The following is a 20,903-nucleotide window of genomic DNA, read 5'->3' on the forward strand; positions in this document are numbered from 1 at the left end:
CAAAGAAGGGACCCAAGAACCCAAATAAGAACACCGGGTGAGGAGTCAGCAGAAGGGTACCGGAACCCAAGCTGGTGGGGGTAAAGACATTCCCCAGCCAGAGACCGGAGACCGTGGGCAGAGTCTGTCACGGTCACCCACTACATTCACCCTGAAGGCACACCACATGGAGGGTCAGGGAACCTGAGGCCAAAGGTTGCCCAACAGAAGGCCCGAGGGAGCTGGATTTAGGTGAATCACTGGTGGGGACGGCTGAAGGAAGGACAGAGGGAGAGCTCAGGGCCACGCTCCGGACTTGTTTGGGGGTTGGCCGGATCCAGGACCTGGTGGACGCAGCACGGCTCGGGAGGTCACTTGGAGCTAGAGTGACCAGGAACATCTGCAGTAAGTAAAGACCCTTAACTGCACTACCCGAGTCTGTAATCATTACCGGCTGCACCGCACCACCACAACCCCCATCCTCTGCGCCTGTCCCCTCTGAGGCTATACCCCTCCCGTTGGGGGTTATCCCACCAAGCTGCGCATCCACCATCAGCCTCAGCGGACCCTGCTGCAGCGGCGGCCACAGTGACCGCATCACAACGGGTGGCGTAGTCGACACAACGAACTTTAATAACATCAGTAAAGACTGCCACATAACCCTGAGCTTGACGCCCTGGGCACGGGACCGGGTCACAGCCGCTCGGAGACTACAACCCCCCATCTGATCCGGTGCCGGGTATTCCCCTCACAAAGGAATATGTCCCAGGGGGCGCGTCAACTTTGGCGTAGTCGGCAGGATTACGTGCCCGCAACACCCGGGTACTGCGTGCCTGAAGAAAAGTGCAAGTTTACCTCAGAAAGAAGACTCCTGCCGGTTCCGGAGGGTCCACGCCATCGGACTCCATCACCAGTCGTTTCCCGCCGATTGTCCGCCATTTCCAGCTTGTTCCCGCCATCTGCAGAGTTTCCCGCCACTGGGCGACGCTTCCCGCCAAAACCGCAGATTTCCCGCCTTGGAAGAGCAGCGGACGCCATTATGGGCGTGCCAAAGGAGGGCAAGAGGCCACATCCCATCGTGGGCCGGGACAGAAAATGGCGCCAAAAATGGAAACCGCCCCCACCAACAGAGACTGTGATGCTGGAGGTGTCTGTCAGCGTGAAAGAACTACCCCTGGAGCTGACAGTCACCGAGTTGCCCTGGGACCGCCCTCGAAGTGGGAGGAGACGAAAGAAAAGAGCAAAGATGGGTGTCGCTTGGAGCAGTGTAGAACGAGCGCACCCGGAGGCAAGAGGTCTAATGAGGAGTAGCGGAGAAGCTCACCCGGAGTCGAGGAGAGAAAGAGAGGACCCGGGAATGGAGCGGCAGCAGAGCAGCACCGGCCCGCTGGCCAGGAGCCTGCTGGAGGAAGAAGGAGGAGAGCAGAGCAGCACCGGCCCGCTGGCCAGGAGCCTGCCGGAAGCAGAGCAGAGCAGCACCGACCCGATGGTCAGGAGCCTGCTGGAGTCAACAACCCCGCTAGGCTTAGCGGAGATCCTGGCGCAGCTTCCCCGAGATCGGGAGTGCGCGTGGAGTGCCCTGGAGGGCCTCGCGGGAAGGATGGCCCGAGTGCAGAGGGAGATCCTGGCGGAGTGGGGCCGGGAGATGGCCCAGCAAGCTGGAATCCGTCCACGGAACCCGCTCCCTTGGAAGAAGACACCGACTACCTCTGCGGATGACGCGGGAAGACCCAAGGCCGGAGACGGCGCAGAAGAGGGAGCGAGACGTATGGCAGCAGGTAAGGGGGATGCCTATACCCCATACCGGAAGACCGCTTACCTGCCCCAGCTCCCCGTCGCAGAGCCCGAAGGTCCCCCGGCCGTACCCGAGACCGCCATGACATCGCCACCGACTAGGCCCCGACCGGAAGCCGCCGTCGCGACCCCGATGACGTCACGCATCGTGACCCGGAGCGTGGCGCCGGAAGAGGAGCCTCCGGCCTGGTCACAGGGCCTAGCATTTCCGGGCGCCGCATCCAAAGCAGAGCCATCTACCTCCGCGGAGCCTCCGGCCTGGTCGCAAGGCCAGGTAACCCAGGGCGCCGCCGTCCTAACGGTGCCCTTCACCTTCCAGATGCCCCAGGCCTGGCCGCAAGGCCTGGGCAACCCGGGCGCCACCACCACCGCGCCCGCGCCCGTAATACCTAGGGTGCCACATCTGGGAGAGGACCCCCGTGCAGCAGATCGTCCCCGTACCATCGGGACGGTAATAAAGTTTAATGCGCAGCATGGGTGGGGCTTCATAAGGGACCGGAACACCATGGGTGACGTCTTCGTTACACGACGGGACGTCGAGTCCCACCTGCCAGAGGGTCACAAAGGCCGTGACCTCTACGTCGGTGATGAGGTAACGTTCACCCGGCACAAGTGTGCCAAGGGACCTTACGCCCTCCACGTGCATCGCTTGACGGAGGAGGAGTTGCGGTACGAGGAGGAGGAGCAAGAGGACCCGGACGGGTCTGAAGAAACCACCAGCCGTAAGATAAGAGCAGGAGGCAGACGCCGTTGAGTGCGGCAGAGCAGGAGACTGTATATAGTTGCCTGTCGGGGCACAGTGAATCGGAACTGAAACTGAAACTGGAACTGTTGTTGCTGCTAAAATAGTCCCCGTTGGGACCAGCGAACTGTTACCTGTAACCCTTTCCATACCAGGCTGAGGACTGTGAGCAGCCATCCCTTTCCCTTTACCTGGCCGGGGACTGAGAACGGCCAAAAATTTCCCTGTACATAGTTGCGCTTGCTAAAGCGCCCCCTACCGGTTTTTATAGGAAAAACCATTTTTCTAAAAGACTGTCGCACTCTACCTGGTCACGAGTTGCACGGTGACCAGAGGAACAGAAGAGAGAAAGAGACGACGAGAATGTTGTTTACCTGAAAAAGTTTATATATATATTTATATAGTATTTCGTATAATATTTAATATGTTTTACATGTTTATAAAATGTTGTATGTTTTGGTGTTTTTTGTCTTTGCAGCCCGAGGACGTGCTGTGATTTACCAGGGGGGAATGTAGCACCCTGAGGATTCGGCTGCTACAGGAGTATTGCACCTCAACCCAGAGGTGTGATATTCCACTCCCGGGTAAGGAAGGAGTGTGGAACTGAGCTCAGATAGACTGCATGCACTACATACATCCCATTCCAGAGGAGCAGGCCGACGGCACTCCCACTTAGAAATGTGCAGGTGCGACCGAGCCTGTTCCTGGCTGGAGTGGGAGGGGGGAGGAACATCCCATGTAGTGTAGGGGCAGATAGGGGGAGCAGTCTGGGTAGTGGTAGGAGCTCATTGGGTGCTGGTCACCTGAGCTCACACATAGAGGGCTATATAAGGTGGGCACCATCAAAGATCAGGGTCAGACGCAGAGAGTAAGTCTGCTGCAGAGGAAGTCAGCCTGCAGCAAGGGAGCAGAACAGACCTGAGCCTGAAGAGTGAGAGAGTGGAGTACAGAAAGACCCAGAGGGGGGACAAAGAAGGGACCCAAGAACCCAAATAAGAACACCGGGTGAGGAGTCAGCAGAAGGGTACCGGAACCCAAGCTGGTGGGGGTAAAGACATTCCCCAGCCAGAGACCGGAGACCGTGGGCAGAGTCTGTCACGGTCACCCACTACATTCACCCTGAAGGCACACCACATGGAGGGTCAGGGAACCTGAGGCCAAAGGTTGCCCAACAGAAGGCCCGAGGGAGCTGGATTTAGGTGAATCACTGGTGGGGACGGCTGAAGGAAGGACAGAGGGAGAGCTCAGGGCCACGCTCCGGACTTGTTTGGGGGTTGGCCGGATCCAGGACCTGGTGGACGCAGCACGGCTCGGGAGGTCACTTGGAGCTAGAGTGACCAGGAACATCTGCAGTAAGTAAAGACCCTTAACTGCACTACCCGAGTCTGTAATCATTACCGGCTGCACCGCACCACCACAACCCCCATCCTCTGCGCCTGTCCCCTCTGAGGCTATACCCCTCCCGTTGGGGGTTATCCCACCAAGCTGCGCATCCACCATCAGCCTCAGCGGACCCTGCTGCAGCGGCGGCCACAGTGACCGCATCACAACGGGTGGCGTAGTCGACACAACGAACTTTAATAACATCAGTAAAGACTGCCACATAACCCTGAGCTTGACGCCCTGGGCACGGGACCGGGTCACAGCCGCTCGGAGACTACAACCCCCCATCTGATCCGGTGCCGGGTATTCCCCTCACAAAGGAATATGTCCCAGGGGGCGCGTCAAAAGGGCCGTAGTTTGAGGACCCCTGATCTAATGAATATCATTAGTTACTCTTATATAATTTACGGTAATTATAAAGTTTTTATTTTACTAGTTAATTTATCCCCATTCCTGACCGGCACATTTTCAGTGTCTTTCATACATAGGATTTAAAGAGTTATAAAGTTTCTTGCTTGGATATATATATATTTTTGACATCTTTTTTCAGGTCTAATTTTTGCAAAATTTTCATACTTTTTTTTATTCTTTTGCCGATATCAGGTGATATCAGTGGGAATAAAAAGGTGATATGTGACTGTATTTCAAAAATGTTTTATGATCACAAAGTACCACCAAAATACATTTAACATTTTTTCCCCTTTATGCAACAATTAATTTTAATTATCAGACATGTTTGTTTTTATCAACATGGGTGGGCTAGTAACAGGAATTTGGATTAATGACAGCTTTTTTTTTACAGTTTTTTATTTATTTATTTTTCATTTGTTTCATACATTGTGTCACTCATATAGTTACAAAAAGACCTTTGACGGGCATTTCAAAATTTAAATATTATTTTTTTTCTCTTCTGATTTTCTCTTTAACTGGGACAGGATTACTGGCCCTAGTTACAGGAGAAATTCAGCCTCCTTGTTGCAAAGAAGAGCTGACTGAGTCTCCTCGCACCAGCAGTTTCTGCTTTCTCCCTGCAACCAGTGATCACATGACTGTTGGGTCCGGTATTAATGTATGCACAGTGCTGTTCAGTGCCATATATACAGTGATCAGGAGGGCATAGATGGTAACATACTATCTCTGCTCTCTCTATGGGGAGTCTGGCTGTGTCTGACAGCAAGTTCTTTGCTCCTGCAATGTTGTGCAGCTGCTTTACTATGTAGTGAAGTTTTAAAACGTTACTGCAGAGTAGAACGTTGACCGCCATGTATAGAGTGTATGGGTGGTCCGGAAGTAGTTAAAACAGTGTGAATCATGAAACTTTACAACATTAGAATACTTTGAAATATATAATCTTGAAATCTAATGCAGCTTCTGCCCTAAACATTAGCATGTATTATTTATCCCAGATATTATAAGAATTAAATCTGCATGTTGTTACCTGCTGTTTTTCCATGGAATGCATGTGATGCTTTGTAGTGTAAAATACTCCATTCGATTGGAACATCACAGGGTGTCACAGTGATTGAGAAATGTGGGCTAGAGTTTTCTCCCAATGAAAAGTAGTACCTGATAAAATAATGTATAAACCATTAATTGCATATGCTGCAAAACAAAATATAGCATACTAAAGTACGGTAGAAATACAGTTAAGTCGATTTGTCCTGGGGTTCACTAGATCTTCCAGCAGAAGTCAATCTGAGGGCCACCCTCCATCTGCATAATGCATATACTGTACATCTACATTTTGTTACTAGAATTTTTTTTCATACATTTTGTTACTAGAATTACATACACTGTACATATTATCAAAAAGGTGAGATAGGGTGACTGAAAACAAGCACATAAAAGTGGTAGACCGTATAAATATTTGATTGGAATTAGAGTAAACTCCAAATAGGGCTGTTGTAGATTTTAGGGCCCATTATGCTAGTGTCTTGGTCCTCCGAAGATCCTCTAGTAGTTTGATGGGCTATTTCATTTGCTGTTTCCTTATACAATTGCAAAACCAATAAAGTAGATGCAAGACTACAAATTTCTTATTCACAAACATATGTTGTTAAATCAAAAATTAAGTTAAAAAATATCACTTACAGTGGCTTGTGAAAGTAGTCACCCACCCTTGGCTTTTTACCTATTTTGTAATGTTATAACATGTGTTTAAATATTTTTGTAATAAGATATGTGTGTGATTCATCAGCACTAAATACAGTAGTTGTTGAAGTGAAGTGAGAAAAATATAGGTATAAATTACATTTATGGGATCACAGAACTAAAAATTGGCATGTGTATATATATTCACTCTTTTTGCAATGCAGTCCCCATAAATTCTGGTGCAAGCAATTACCTTCATAAGTCACATGGTTAGTGAAAGGAAGTCCACCTGTGTGCAATCTAAGTGTCACATGGTCTGTCAGTATATACACACCTTTTCTGAAAGGCCACAGAGGCTGCAACACTATTAACCAAGAGGCATCACTATACAAGCACCACCATGAAGACCAAGGAGATCTCCAAACAAGTCAGGGAATGTGTTGTTGAGAATTACAGTCAGGGTTGGGTTATAAAAAATATCCCAATCTCTGATGATCCCCTGGAGCACCATCAAATCCATTATCATCAAATGGAGAGAGCATGGTACCACAACAAACCTGCCAATAGAGGGTCATCCACCAAAACTCTCAGCCCGGGCAAGGGGGGCATTAATCAGAGTGGCATCACAGACACCAGAGGTAACCCTGAAGGTGCTGTAGAGTTCTTGGAACCAGCGAAAGAAATAGGCCCCTAAAAAATAACCTTTATTATTTATATTTAAAAGCATAAAAACTCCAAAAAAGGCGCACTCTAAAAATAAAAATTATAGGAGGTGTGATTTGTAATAAGTAGAGTATCTAGGGTTGATTAAAAATTACAAATATCTTCTGGTAGGTTATGTGGAGGGCTATTGATTCCGTAGTATTCCTTACAGATTATCCTACCTTATCATAGAGGTTGGCACCTTAATGTTTGCTATATGGCGCCCCCACTAGGACATGCACCTATACACTATAATGGTTGAGAAATCTAATGACAGATTCCCTTCATTTTTGACCTAATAGAGTATTGTTTGTGCATTCTAATTGCGGTGTCAATATAAATTGTTTGATGCTTATAGGCACATACCACGTAGGCAGTACTTGGGTTGACTTGCTTATACAATTATTAAGCTTTAGTTGGATGAAGAAATGGATAGACCCCTTTAATTTACACCAATCAAACATAAAGCACAAACCTGTCCTGCGGAAAATTAAAGAATGGAAACAGTTATCATACTGCAACTGCAAACCAAATTTTATAGGTATAGGTAAAATTAAAACCCACCTGATTTTTTTGTTTTAAGCCATAAATGTGAAAAGTAATAGTGAAAATGATATGATGGATGTGAATTTCATTACATATTATTAACAGGCATCTGGTAGGAGAGACATGTGGCAGCATTTATGCGAAACAATAAATATCTAACTTCTATATTAACAGTGAGTTTTTACCTTGATGTTCAGTACTAAAATATTTTCCATTCTTTGGAATTTATCAATAGTGTGGTATCTTATAAAAAGTAAACCTCATCATTCTAATAAAGGAAGGATGTGTGTAATTCCTATATGAAACACATTTGCTGTAACGGGGCAGAGCTGTAATTGGTTGTTCAGAAAATGGCCAGTTGGAGTAGACTCCATGATGTATGACTGAAAAGAATATACAATCTAGGCTCGCTCCAGACGTAGACATAGAGATTATTTTACATTTCCCATCCTGTACAGGAGATATCGTAAATAGAGATTAGATGAGGTACCTGGATCGATCTAGAAAACTGGTCCCCATTATGGTGTCCAGAATTCCTATACAAATGAATGGTAATTCCTACCCTCTCTCCGCTGATAGTGGTGCACTTCAGGACTCATTCTCAAGATAGATGCAGGTCCTGTTGGTGGGATTCTCATTTATGATATATGTATACAGTGTTTCAAGGTTTTTTTAGGTGCTTTGCATGCTTTTTTCATATGCCTTTATATCACAATATATAAGCAAATAAAATAATAATAGTAATAAAAATAATAATAATAATATCATAGCGAAGTCTATGAAAAAAGGCATGACAAAAGATATACCCAGATCAAGCTGAGTTTAGCAAAAAAATATATACCAAAAGACCCCAAAAAATTCGCTAAAAGAGGGAAAAAAGTAATAAAAACACTGCATTTTTATAGATAAAATGTGATGCGAAAACACTTTAATGTCAGGGATGTTTGCAACCACTCTCTTAAAATTGTCCATAGAGAGGAAAATGCATATATGGTTTACAAAGAAGCATGTAATTGGGAAAGGAGTGAGTTTAATGATACCATCTTCTATGTGTTTCATAATGTTCCAGGAATATAAGATAGAAGAAATGCTATAGCTCTAATGTTTATGACCAATAGTAGGACCATGATTGATTGAAGTCAAGATTTCCCATTTAGGGCAATGGAAATATTGAATCAAAGTTTATGAATGACTATTCCAGCACTGGAAAGTTTGATTGTGGCATCGGTATAAAGTAAGTGAAATAATGACAAACTATAATAATGACATCATTGGATTGAATATTTCTATATGAAAACTAAATATATGCAGATGTAGTTCAATACTTAACTGAACTGGCTGTAAAGCAAAATTGCTAAGAGCAATGCTGGAGACTGTCCCAAATCCCAGAGTTAGCTTCTTCTAGTGGTGTTGGGACTAATTTTGAGAAAATGTTTAAACACCTCAGTGTACATCTTGCCCTGGGACAGTGAATCGGTTGTAGGCAGATGTGTGTGCACAGAGGCTGTACAGAGGCACACAAAGTCCTATGCAGTATTATATAGCTGTCAGCACCCTGTGCCATTTTATGGTGTCCTTATAAAGCAGGGGTCCTCAATCTTTTTAAACAGGGGGCCAGTTCACGGTCCCTCAGACCATTGGAGGGCCGGAATATAGTTTTTAAAAAAAACTATGAACAAATTCCTATGCACACTGCACATATCTTATTTTGAAGTAAAAAAAACAATACAGGAACAAATACAATATTTAAAATGAAGAACAAGTAAAGTTAAATCAACCGGTATTTCAATAGGTAGGTAACTGTACCCAATAGGCAGCATAGTGTCACGGGTGAGTCACCACGAAGATCGTCGCGATTACACAGCCTGACTTCTCGCAGCTGAGTTTTTGGTGCTTGGTGTTTTTCTGCAGGGAGGGAGTTAATTCTCTCTCTCTGTGCTAGACGAGGCCCAGCCTCGCCCAGCTGCAGTTAATTCTGCAGTATTGGGACTCCTTCTAATACCTGCCGTTCTGATAGGGTAGTTGTCGGTGATGACGGTGACCGGATGGATAGCCCCCTCCAAAAAATGGGGCCACTCCTCAAAAGCTAACTTAATGGCCAAGAGTTCCCTATTGCCGACATCGTATTTCCTCTCAGCGGACGACAACTTTTTAGAGAAAAAAGCGCACGGACGCCATTTACCAGGAGACGAACCTTGTGATAATACTGCCCCTACCCCTACCTCAGAAGCGTCTACCTCTACAATGAATGGCTGTGATGCATCAGGTTGAATGAGTATGGGTGCCGAGGCAAAACATTTTTTCAAGGAAGAGAAAGCTTGAAAAGCTTTGTCAGACCACCTAGAAAAATCCGTCCCTTTTTTTGTCATGTCTGTGAGAGGTTTAACCATGGACGAGAAATTACGAATGAATTTCCGGTAATAATTACCAAACCCCAGAAAATGTTGTAGTGCCTTAAGATTCTCTGGCAGATCCCACTCAAGAACTGCCCGCACTTTCCCAGGGTCCATACGAAAACCAGACGCTGACACCAGGAAGCCTAGAAACTGGAGTTCCTGAACGGCGAACACACACTTTTCCCACTTGGCGTACAGTTTATTATCCCGCAAGATCTGTAACACCTGCCTAACATGCTCCTGATGAGACACAAGATCAGGCGAGTAAATTAAGATGTCATCCAGATAAATAACAACAAACTGACCCACCAGGCAGCGAAACATGTCATTAACAAAGTGTTGGAACACCGCCGGGGCATTAATCAGACCAAATGGCATGACAAGGTTCTCATAATGTCCCTCCGGAGTGTTAAAAGCCGTCTTCCACTCATCCCCCTCCTTCATCCTAATCAGATTGTACGCCCCCCTGAGATCCAATTTAGAGAACCATTTGGCGCCCACGATCTGATTGAAGAGATCGGGGATAAGTGGGAGCGGATACGGATCTCGGACCGTAATCCGATTAAGTTCACGGAAATCCAGGCAAGGGCGTAGGCCACCATCTTTCTTCTTTACAAAGAAGAACCCCGCGGCCACCGGGGAAGATGAAGGTCTAATATGCCCCTTAGCCAGACTCTCTGAAATATAATCCTTCATGGCCTGCCTCTCCGGACCAGACAAATTATACAACCTAGATTATGGTAACTTGGAGTTTCAGGTATCGAAGGTCATCAATTCACGTTTTAATCGCCGGTCCCTTCAGTACCTGGTTCATTGGAAGGGGTATGGTCCTGAGGAGAGGATGTGGGTTCCTGCGTCGGATATTAACGCAGACCGATTAATTCGGGCCTTCCACACGACTCAGCCGGATAAACCTGGCCCTGAGGGTCCGGAGGCCCCTCGTAGAAGGGGGGGTACTGTCACGGGTGTGTCGACACGAAGATCGTCGCGATTACACAGCCTGACTTCTCGCAGCTGAGTTTTTGGTGCTTGGTGTTTTTCGGCAGGGAGGGAGTTAATTCTCTCTCTCTGTGCTAGACGAGGCCCAGCCACGCCCAGCTGCAGTTAATTCTGCAGTATTGGGACTCCTTCTAATACCTGCCGTTCTGATAGGGTAGTTGTCGGTGAAAGCTTTTCACGCAGACTATCAGAGTGATACGTGGTATTGTGGAGTTAGGAGCGAAGTGTACTCGGTGTGTTTTTTTCTTTTCCTCACTTTATTCTTTATCCCCTTACCCGTTGGTGTTCCCTCCATTGTAGTGGTGTAACTTTTTTGTATGCAAGGTGGTTTTTGGTTTGCCCCTTGTACTGTCTCGTTCGTCTTGTACTGTGTTTGGCATATACGGTCCTGTCCCCAATTGTTGTGATCGGGGTCCTTCTCAGGACTAGATTACTGAGGTTCAGGGATTCTCAGGAGGTAGGTTTACGCTGGCGGCCTGGACCTCTGTACCATCAACAGTACCTCCAGGTAGAGGGATTAGGCAGGGCCTCAGTGTAGGGTCAGCATAGGCTCCTGACCTCCTGAACGCCGAGACAGCGTGACACATAGGTCCCCAATAGGCAGGTAAATATCCCCAATAGGCAGGTAAATATCCCCAATAGGCAGCATAGGTCCCCAATAGGCAGCATAGGTCCCCAATAGGCAGGCTGTTCCCCCTTTTAATGCCCCATGCTGGATGCCACCCCACATATAATGCCCCATGAAGGATTTCCCTTTCTCACACCATATAATGCCCCATGCAAGATATCACTCCCCTGTCTCTATAATGCCCCATGCAGGATGTCACCTCTCCCCCCCATATAATGCCCCATGCAGGATGTCACCCCCCCCATATTATGCCCCATGCAGCATGTCACCCCCCCATATTATGCCCCATGCAGGATGTCCCTTTCTCCCCCATATCTCGCTGCCTGTGACGGCACTCGGGAGGACGCGGTGTAAAGACGTCACCGTGCCCTCTGACCTGAGACGTCACAGGAAGCGCAGAGCAGGAAGACAGCGGATCTGCGGAGGCACGGGGAGAGGTAAGTATCTGCCTGCCTGGGCCCTGAGCAAGCGGGGGGAAGGGCGGGCAATGGCACCGCTCTCCTCTCCTCCGCCCATAGCCCGGCGGGCCGGATAAAAGTCCTCCTTTAACATTGATGAACTATCCTTAGGATAGGTCATCATTGTCTCATCAGTGGGGGTGCAACACCCGGCACCCCTCACAAACACCTGCTCCCGGTGACAGCAGCGGCCGGAACTGCTCAGTTGCGGAGCTGAACAGCACAGCTCCGTCAATGGAATAGTGACCCTGGCCGGTTATTGAAAATGTGCCCCTTATTGATTCAAATAGGGGCCTGATATGCAGTACCCAGCTGCAGCCATTATGCAGTTGACGGAGCTGTGCAGTTCCGCAACTGAGCAACTCCAGCCGCCGCTGGTACCTGGATCAACTGATTTGCAGGGGTGCTGGGTGTTGCACCCTCACTGATCAGACATTGAGGCCATGTTAAGTGACATCTAACGACCATCTAAAATATTTTGCTGGTTTGGTTCCCACTACCACCTTTTCCTGGAGCTGCAGTCAATGAACAATTCTGTTTTTATTTATATTGCTCGCTTATATAGCGCTATTCATTGCCCCAGCGCTTTACAGACATCTTATTCTTGTCTTGTCATCAGTGCTTTCCTGCTTTGAAATTTAATTGAATTAAATTAGGCAATATCCTTTAGCACATTGACTCCTTTAGTTTTTTTGTGTGTTTGAAGAGTTACATTAGAACAGTATAGACTTTTATGGGTGCCATTTTGAAGCCCCATACAGTGCAGCACAATAAGGACAGCAAACATTACATAATTATCTCTTAAATTGTTTTTTTAAATTATAATATCATTATGGTCAAAGTCTAATTTTTGCATAGTACATCCTGATCATCTCCTTACTTGTTCCCTTTTTTATTCTATAATATTGCTATTTATTTTGCTTTTTAGACTAAAGTGTATTGAAGATTCTGAAAAAACGTGTCTCCATTGCACAGAATGGAAATCTAGAACAGATTAGCATGCCACATTGATGCATAAGAAATAAAATCCATGCCTATTCTTTAAATTGGAAATAATAAACTGCCAAAAAGAGTAGCAACAGTTAAATAAAAATAGTTTTTTCTCTATACCATAGAAGTTTATGAAAAATCAACCCAAAATGCTGATATTCTGACCATTGGGAACACAGTGTCAACTCGATTATGGAGATATAACAGGACTTTTCAACATCTGAAACATATAAGTTATAGTACAGTCAGATGGTTTAGATGTCCCTTCATGGGCACTTTAAAAGTCTCCATATCTGCTTTTCGTTAAAGCACTAATGGATACAGCAGTACAGTGAAAGGATAGGGTTAAGTGGGGCAATGGCTCTGGAGAGTCTCAAAAAAGAGTATAGTAAAAACTCAAAACACAAAGACAAAACAAAGAGTCATAAGAAAAAATATGTATGTGCTGTTCTAGAAATGACAGTGGAGGAGCCATTATGATGACCATTGATATGGACCAGCTCCATAAAGTTAGGAAGGTCTCCTTGTTAGTAAAAATACATTAACTTATCACCCGAATACTGTACAGTCCTACAACCAGGAGCTTGACGTTATCTGTGTCCAGTGATTTGTGAATGTAATACGTTATATTGATGTTCAGAGACATAGGATATGTCAGCTTCAATACATTTTAAAGAAAAAATTGGGCTGAAGGTTTTCTGACACCAAATATTGAAGACCCCAGCTAAGATAAACACAAGAATAATGTTCTCTTACCTTTTTGTGATATCCTTCAACAGGTAGATTGTGGTTTCCCTGCCATCTGGGAGAATAAGGGAGTGATAAGGGTTGAAATAACTCTTTCCATAATCATCAAACGTTGGAAGGTTGGAATGAGACGTGCATACAGACAGAAGAACAGCAAGATGAACACCCCATAGTAGCTTGTATGTTTCCATGCCTATAGGAAATAAGAGAATTAATCAACAGATCATCTGCTCAAAGATCAATTGTCTTTGTCTTCATGCAAAATATGCTCCATACATAAGAGGAAAAAAATCACAATGCTGTTACAACTAGTAAATAATAGTGATTAATAATGGATTTAGTGTCAACGTATGGCCAGATGAATGCAGCAGTAGTCTTATATTGTTATATATACATATATATATCTATATATACACATATATATATATATACATATATATACATACACACACACATTGTAATGCACACGCCCGGGCTGAGCGGCGTGTGCATGTGATTGTAGTGATTCCACTGGACCGTGCCGGAGAGTGAATGCCTGGAGGGGCGTAACTAGGTATTCACCCGATCCGACCAGGGTCGCACGACGGCATACGACGCCAGTGCACCAAGGAGGAACCGAGCAGAGGGACCAGGTGCTACTCCAGGACAGACCCCGGACACGGCTGTTGACCCACACAGGGGAATACAGGAACAGACTGGTAGGCTGGCACACAGACTGGTGGGTATAGGCTGGCTCGACTGGGATGCAGGCAGGCGGGTATGCAGGCAGGGGGGTACAGTCAAGCACAGCTAGAGTGCAGACAGGGAGGCACTAGCAGGTAGGAACACAGGCGGGATAGGACCCAGTACACACTGGGACTCAGGAACAATACAGGCAGAGGGGTACAGGCAAGCACAGCTAGAGTGCAGACAGGGAGGCACTAGCAGGTAGGGACACTGGCGGGATAGGACCCAGTACACATTGGGACTCAGGAACAGAACCACAGATGTGGCGGACAAACACAGCAGAGTGAGGCCGTCCAGAGAGGTGAGCGAGAGCAGGGCAGGACGAGGCCGCCTGGAGCGGTGAGCAAGAGTAGAGCAGGACAAGGCCGCCAGGAGCAGTGAGCAAAGGGTCAGAGCTGAGCGAGACTGCCGGAGCAGTGAGCAAGAGTAAAGCAGGACGAGGCCGCCTGGAGCGGTGAGCAAGAGTGGAGCAAGACTGCCAGAGCAGTGAGCAAAAGGATAAGAGCGGAGCGAGACTGCCGGAACAGTGAGCAAAAGGATAAGAGCGGAGCAAGGCTGCCGGAGCAGTGAGCAAAAGGGTCAGAGCGGAGCAAGGCTGCCGGAGCAGCGAGCAAAGGAGTCAGAGCAGGCTAGAACCGCTGGAGCGGTGAGCAAAGGAGCCAGAGCAGGCTAGAACCGCCGGAGTGGTGAGCAAAGGATCCAGAGCAGGCTAGAACCGCGGAGCGGTGAGCAAAGGAGTCGGAGCAGGGGGGACAGGGCTCTGTTCACACGGAACAGACAGGAAGAGAAAGGCAGAGCCAGATACCCAGAGGGTACTTGCAGTGAAGTAGCGAGTGGACCACAAACTCACAAACGGGAGTACAGAGACAACAAGCAGGAGTTAGGTACGAGTTCAGACTCTGCAGAAAAAGGAAGGGAACGGACATAGAGGCAAAACAGGTAAAGGATAGGAGAGAGTTCAGACTGGAACTGAGTGTACGGAGGAGACCGACACTGCAGCGGGATACAGGAGCGGGTCTGGGAATACTGCCCCCAGAGAGGCGGGACAAACAGGCAAGAAGCGTGTTCAGACAGGACAGACAAGATACAGGAGCGGGTCTAGGTAATCAGCCCCTAGAAGGCGGGAGGAACAGGCTAGGAGCGTGTTCAGACAGGACAGACAAGATACAGGAGCGGGTCTAGGTAATCAGCCCCTAGAAGGCGGGAGGAACAGGCTAGGAGCGTGTTCAGACAGGCCTGGAAATACAGCCTCCAGGATAGGCAGACAAGAGAACACAGAACGGGACCTGGCACCTTCAGAGTGCAAGCACACACTGAATGAAACACAATGCTCAGGCAGGGATTGATTGGAGCAGCTGGGTTATATACCAGGTGACAGACAGCAATAGGCTGAGGACGCACAAGGGGTGTGCCCACAGCAGGTACAAAAAGCAGGAAGTGATCGGGCGCCGCCCTTAAGCAGCAGAAACAGACACAAACAGACAGCATGGAGGGAAGCCAGAGAGACATTCTGGACTGGAGATCAAGTGCGCGCTCTTGCACAGTGGGAGATGGACCACTATGCAAGGACGCCGCCAGGTATGTTACACACATATATGTGTATTTATTATTTTTAAATACCATACAATATGCTTTACGGTTTTTGTATTGAAAATATGTTTTCCTCTTAAAGTCTAAGTGCACAATAGCATATATGTAGTGAAATTGTACTGATAAAGGCTACATTTAAAGGGAACCTCTTACTTGCATCATGATGCCCAAACCACAGGCAGCATGAATTCTATGATTGCCGCCAGGTATCTTTTTTTCTGAAACATTTCGGTATTTTAGAGAAAACGTAGTTTAAAGATCCCGGGACCATAAGCAGAGACTTGACTAGTCCAGCGCCGCCCGCCCACAGATGGCTTCTCCCCGCATTGCTCCAGGTAATTGACAGATCTCTCACATAGGTGTACATTGGGAGAGAGCTGTCAATCAACCAGAGCATTGTAGGAAGAAGCTGGCCAGAAGTGGTACTAGTCTAGTCATGTCTTTCCCTATGGGCAGCATGAATCAGATGGCAAGTTCCCTCTAACGGAGATCTTCATCTGGTTAAATATAAAGGTTTATTACTAAAGTGCACATGATCTTGTAATATCACGATGGTATGATGACAATGATGACAATGCTTTCCCCTTGTGTTCTAACAATGAATGGATGTATAAGTAGTGTTCTTATCAGGAGACACATCATCACTGTAAGTAGGCTATATTCAGGTCAGGTCTGACATTGAGATGGATGAAAACCTGAATACACATAAGATGCTCGGGATGAATGTTATAGTAAAAGTTTTGTTTTCATTTTTTTCTATTGATTTTGTATAAGTAGATGTCCTCTGTGTTCTTTAGTGTTTGTTCCCAGCAATCTCATCATTCCTGGATTTCCATTTAGACTGTCCTTTCCTACACAAGGACATATGACCTTTCCTGGATAACAAATAATCGTTAGTCTGACTGCAATTCTTCCAATCCATTTTTTAGCAGAAGCTCCGTTAGAAAAGGTTAACAAGACCTGGGTCAAACTAATTTCCAGTCCATTGTCACGGTGTTTCCAGTACACATGTTCCTGTTTACATTCTGCTGCATTTCATCGGCCTCAGGTCCTTCTTTCCGATCTGTCGAAGGCTGTATTCTCTGTTTGCTATTGTCGGGTATATTTCAGAAATACTTCAGCTCTAGGTGTATCCAAATAATTTGTCTTTTTTTATCGATGGAGAATAAAAGGATTGTGGTAACCTTTGAGTTAACAGGAATGCCTAATTTTTTCAAGGAACTGTTCTCCTTCTACAATGGAAAGCAATTATAACATTAAGGGGTAGAAATATTCTACAGTCAAATATCTCCAAAAAACACCCTTTAAGAAGACCGATGGGGGTTTCTCTCAAATAATTTTATCTGCTTTTCTGTGCATTGTAGGTCCTTCAAACTTTCATTTCTGAGTCGGATCATTGATCCATGTAACATCTGAAACAATTCACAGGTATGGATTATGATTTGCTAAAATAAATTATGTAACAATGTAATTAATCTGAGATGCATGGAGAAGTTTGCATTCTTTGCTATGGCTTTAACTTTGGAAGATAAGAGCCTAGATAAGATGTCTGCTCCATGTGAAATGACATATTTCTGCTTTGGGAGTATTTTTGCTATACACAGGGTGAGGCTGCAGGAATGTGATGATGGCTACTAGAAGAGGAGCAACATGAAGCTCTCAATCTCCAATGCATAATTTGTAACAGGGCCTTATCACATGTCATTTATAGCACTGGTCTCCTCATATGGGCCAGAAAAACGTTTGAACCCTCCATGGCCGATGAGCAACCATACCTATCAAATAGACCATAGTTACACCCCTGCGTTTCGTTTAGGCAGAACTGAAAATAAATGTTGCTGCAGCTGCCATACATACAAGCTATAGGTAAACATTCAATGCAATATAGGAATGAGGCAGTGCCCATAAGGAAGACTTTGGAGGAGATAACCTTCATGGAGTTACCATCCCTTTAATTTTTATTTCATAAATCAATGGTACGCATGACAATAAGCAACTTTGTAAAAGTTTATATAAGCGAAATATGATTTTTTCTCCTTCTGGATTGATATTTCCCTTTTAATTTATGGGAAAAAACAGTCTGTAAAATCTTTATTTAGTGAAGAGGCTAGGCTTTCAAAGTGCAGAGACAGGAGATGGCAGTTGGTGCTTTTAAATTTAATGGACAGGGGAGGGGCTAGAGGCAGACACAGACATTCTGTTGCAAGTTCTTCTGAAACAACAGTTGCAGTCTGTTGCAAGTTCTCCTGAAACAACAGTTGCAGTTCTCCATAGAACATTATGAGCACCAAACTGTCATTCCCTATCTCATTATTGGGAAATTCTGTATTCACTGAGAATATTGAGAATGAATGATCAGTCCAGGAGAAGAGAGTAGCAGATTTCTTGAATACAATATATTACAATATTTCTTATTTTTACATGTACTATTGGTTTATGAAAAAAAAAGACAATTACTGTTTAAAACAGTTTTAAAATATTGGTTGCTATTTTGTTTCAATGCTCCATGATCTTTAGAAATCTTCGGTCAAATTAGACAGGCTGGATGCTACCCCCCCCCCCCCACAACTTAATTTGTAAAAAAATAAAAATGAATAAATAATAACCTTCTCTTTTTATGGAACTTCCTTATGTCATGTAACACGTGGAACTAAATATAGTGATTTCAGCCATATCTCCTCTTTATTATGACACTGAATCGCATCAGTAACAGTCATTTGCCAGACAACAGAAAGAACTAACCCCAACGGGCAGTCACACAACACAAGTTTTAAATAGTCAATTGATTTTAGTTGTTCAACTTTTTTTTTTCATTTCTCTTCTTTATCTATAGACATCAGCGATGCTGAAGCAGCACAAAGAGAGAGAGTGAGAAGAGAGAAAGAGAGAAGAAAGGAAGGAAGGGAGAAAGGAAAAAAGAAAGGAAGGAAGCAAGGAAGAGAGAGAAAGAAAGAAAGCAAGAAAGAATGAAAGAAAAGGGAAGGAAGAGAGAGAAAAAGAGAAAGAAAGCAAGAAAGGGTGAAAGAAAAAGGAAGGAAGGGAGAGAAAGAAAGCAAGAAAGAATGAAAGAAAAAGGAAGGACGGGAGAGAGAGAAAGAGAAAGAAAGCAAGAAAGAATGAAAGAAAAAGGAAGGAAATGAGAGAGAAAGAGAAAGAAAGAAAGCAAGAAAGAATGAAAGAAAGAAAAGCAAGGAAGGGAGAGAGAAAGAAAGAAAGAAAGAAAGAAAGAAAGAAAAAAAAAGGAGATACACAAGTTATCGTCATATATTATAATATTGTGGAATATTGTACCTACCTCCCATTGTGGAGAAATCCCTCTCAGCCTGGGCTCTACTCCTCACTATATTCTGGGCTGCTCATGCTTCTAGGAGTAGGGTACATGGAACAGTCCACAAGACAGCCACCTTTTCATAATGATAGACTCCTTCAGATGGAAAGCTGTCCCCTCCTAGATATCAAGCCTACAGCATGAATGGCTTCTGAGAATCCCCTGTGGTCTAAGACTCAGTATCCCTGTGAGTTAGCGACTAGCTTCCCTCCTCTCCACTGTATTAAAGAGTTGCTTGTTGGCAGATTTGCAGATGGATAAGGGCTTGAATGAGAGACAGAGAGGGAGAGCGAGGGGGGCACCCACTTAACTCTTCTGGAGCTCTACACAATAGGGATGAAGGGTACCCAGCCTCATAATATCAATAATCTGGTATTACTGTGAGTGCAGTAAGACATTGTAGATCATGTTTAATACCCTAGAGTGCTGGGATCGACCCCCTCCTCCCCCTTTTGTAATCTCATTAAAACATGTGATATCTAAAATGGAATGTGTTGGCTGAATACATTTAAGTAAGTGGTTCCTGCCAGAAGAGGAGCACCGAACATATTTACATTAAATGAAAAGCATTCTGAATGGAGTGTCATTACAATTTATGTTTGTGGAATCCCACGGGTTACCTTCCATAAATCTTATAGAGGTGTGTCATCATGGGTTAACCTTAAGCTAGCAACTAAGTAACGATTTTTCATGATTTCAGCTAATGAGCTAATGTTTTGCATGACAAGGTAAAGCATAAGGATATTCTACATGCTAGTGCATTAACGTTTGTAATGTATTTTATTACAAAGATGCAATATGGTCCGCTACGCCTTGTAAAACGATAGACTTACTGACTTCATACAGAGTACACTGTACCTGTAGGTCATGAAGCCTTTTAGTGAATTGTCCTATGAGTCCTAAAATGCTTTCAATTGCACACTTTTAAGTTGACTTTCAGATGCAATATTACATTCGTGACATTAAATTATTTGATTTTCCATGTCTTTACATATAATCATCATCTGTGAGATAATACAATGGTAATGAGCACTTTGAAAATGAAAGTGAAGCACAATCTTAGAGTTATCTTATTCCTTTATGGGTAGATACATAGATGGATGAAGAGATAGATAGGGGTGAGCAAATGTTTCAATATTCGGTTCTGATTACGTTTGCCGAATTTGCAATATTCAACAAATTATTTGTTGAATATTTGCGGAACATTACAGAACGTCATAGGATTCGACGTGGAGCCAAAAAAACGCATATACAACACCTTCAAACAGGCCAAAAGCTGCCAAAACACATTAAATTAAGGGTAGATACCTGGAAAGTGCCATCAGTTGACCCAGAGTACAAATGTAAGGTGCCCCAGCGAGGTAGTCGTGGGCGAGCTGTAGCCCCCTCTCGCTATGGCACCCTACAGACAATACGTGTCCTCTCTCTGAAGTGTGGCTGTGTATGTAGTGCTCTTCACTTACTTCACGCCATCCGATCGCGGCTGTCTCCAGGCAATTTTCTTCTGGGACCAGGGCAGCAATAATTTCAGAGGACACGAGGTTCTTAACCAGAACTTGGACTTTACTTGGGGAAGAGGAATATTTACAGTATTTACAGTCAGATATAATGGATAAGGCCCGACAGGTAATCATCTCCCTCACAGGCGCCGTTAACTGCTTCAGCCCTGGTTCCCTCTTTAAGCGGAGCATCTCTGTGGCTATAATTCCTGGCCCTAGAGACTCCTCTGTATTAACAGTGAACGGATCCGATATCTCTCCCCCACGTCTTGGCTTGGAGTAATGTTTAGCTTCCTCTGCTGCCT

General features: G+C 45.2%; 1 protein-coding gene across 1 annotated transcript in view; it reads right to left on the minus strand.

Moving 5' to 3' along the window:
• Positions 1–19,518, minus strand: part of LOC141271336 (protein NDNF-like) — a 31,760-nt gene extending 12,242 nt beyond the window's left edge. The window contains exons 1-3 of the mRNA XM_073681450.1: positions 19,067–19,518; positions 13,465–13,648; positions 5,337–5,464 (exon numbers count right to left, since the gene is read on the minus strand). Of these exons, the coding sequence (XP_073537551.1) occupies positions 5,337–5,464; positions 13,465–13,648; positions 19,067–19,073 (319 nt within the window). The 5' untranslated portion in view covers positions 19,074–19,518. The remainder of the gene's footprint in view (positions 1–5,336; positions 5,465–13,464; positions 13,649–19,066) is intronic.
• Between the last annotated feature and the right edge of the window lie 1,385 nt (positions 19,519–20,903).

Source organism: Phyllobates terribilis, unplaced genomic scaffold, assembly GCF_046119375.1.
Source record: "Phyllobates terribilis strain yellow unplaced genomic scaffold, ASM4611937v1 Scaffold_5__5_contigs__length_657084704, whole genome shotgun sequence".
Taxonomy (NCBI): domain Eukaryota; kingdom Metazoa; phylum Chordata; class Amphibia; order Anura; family Dendrobatidae; genus Phyllobates; species Phyllobates terribilis.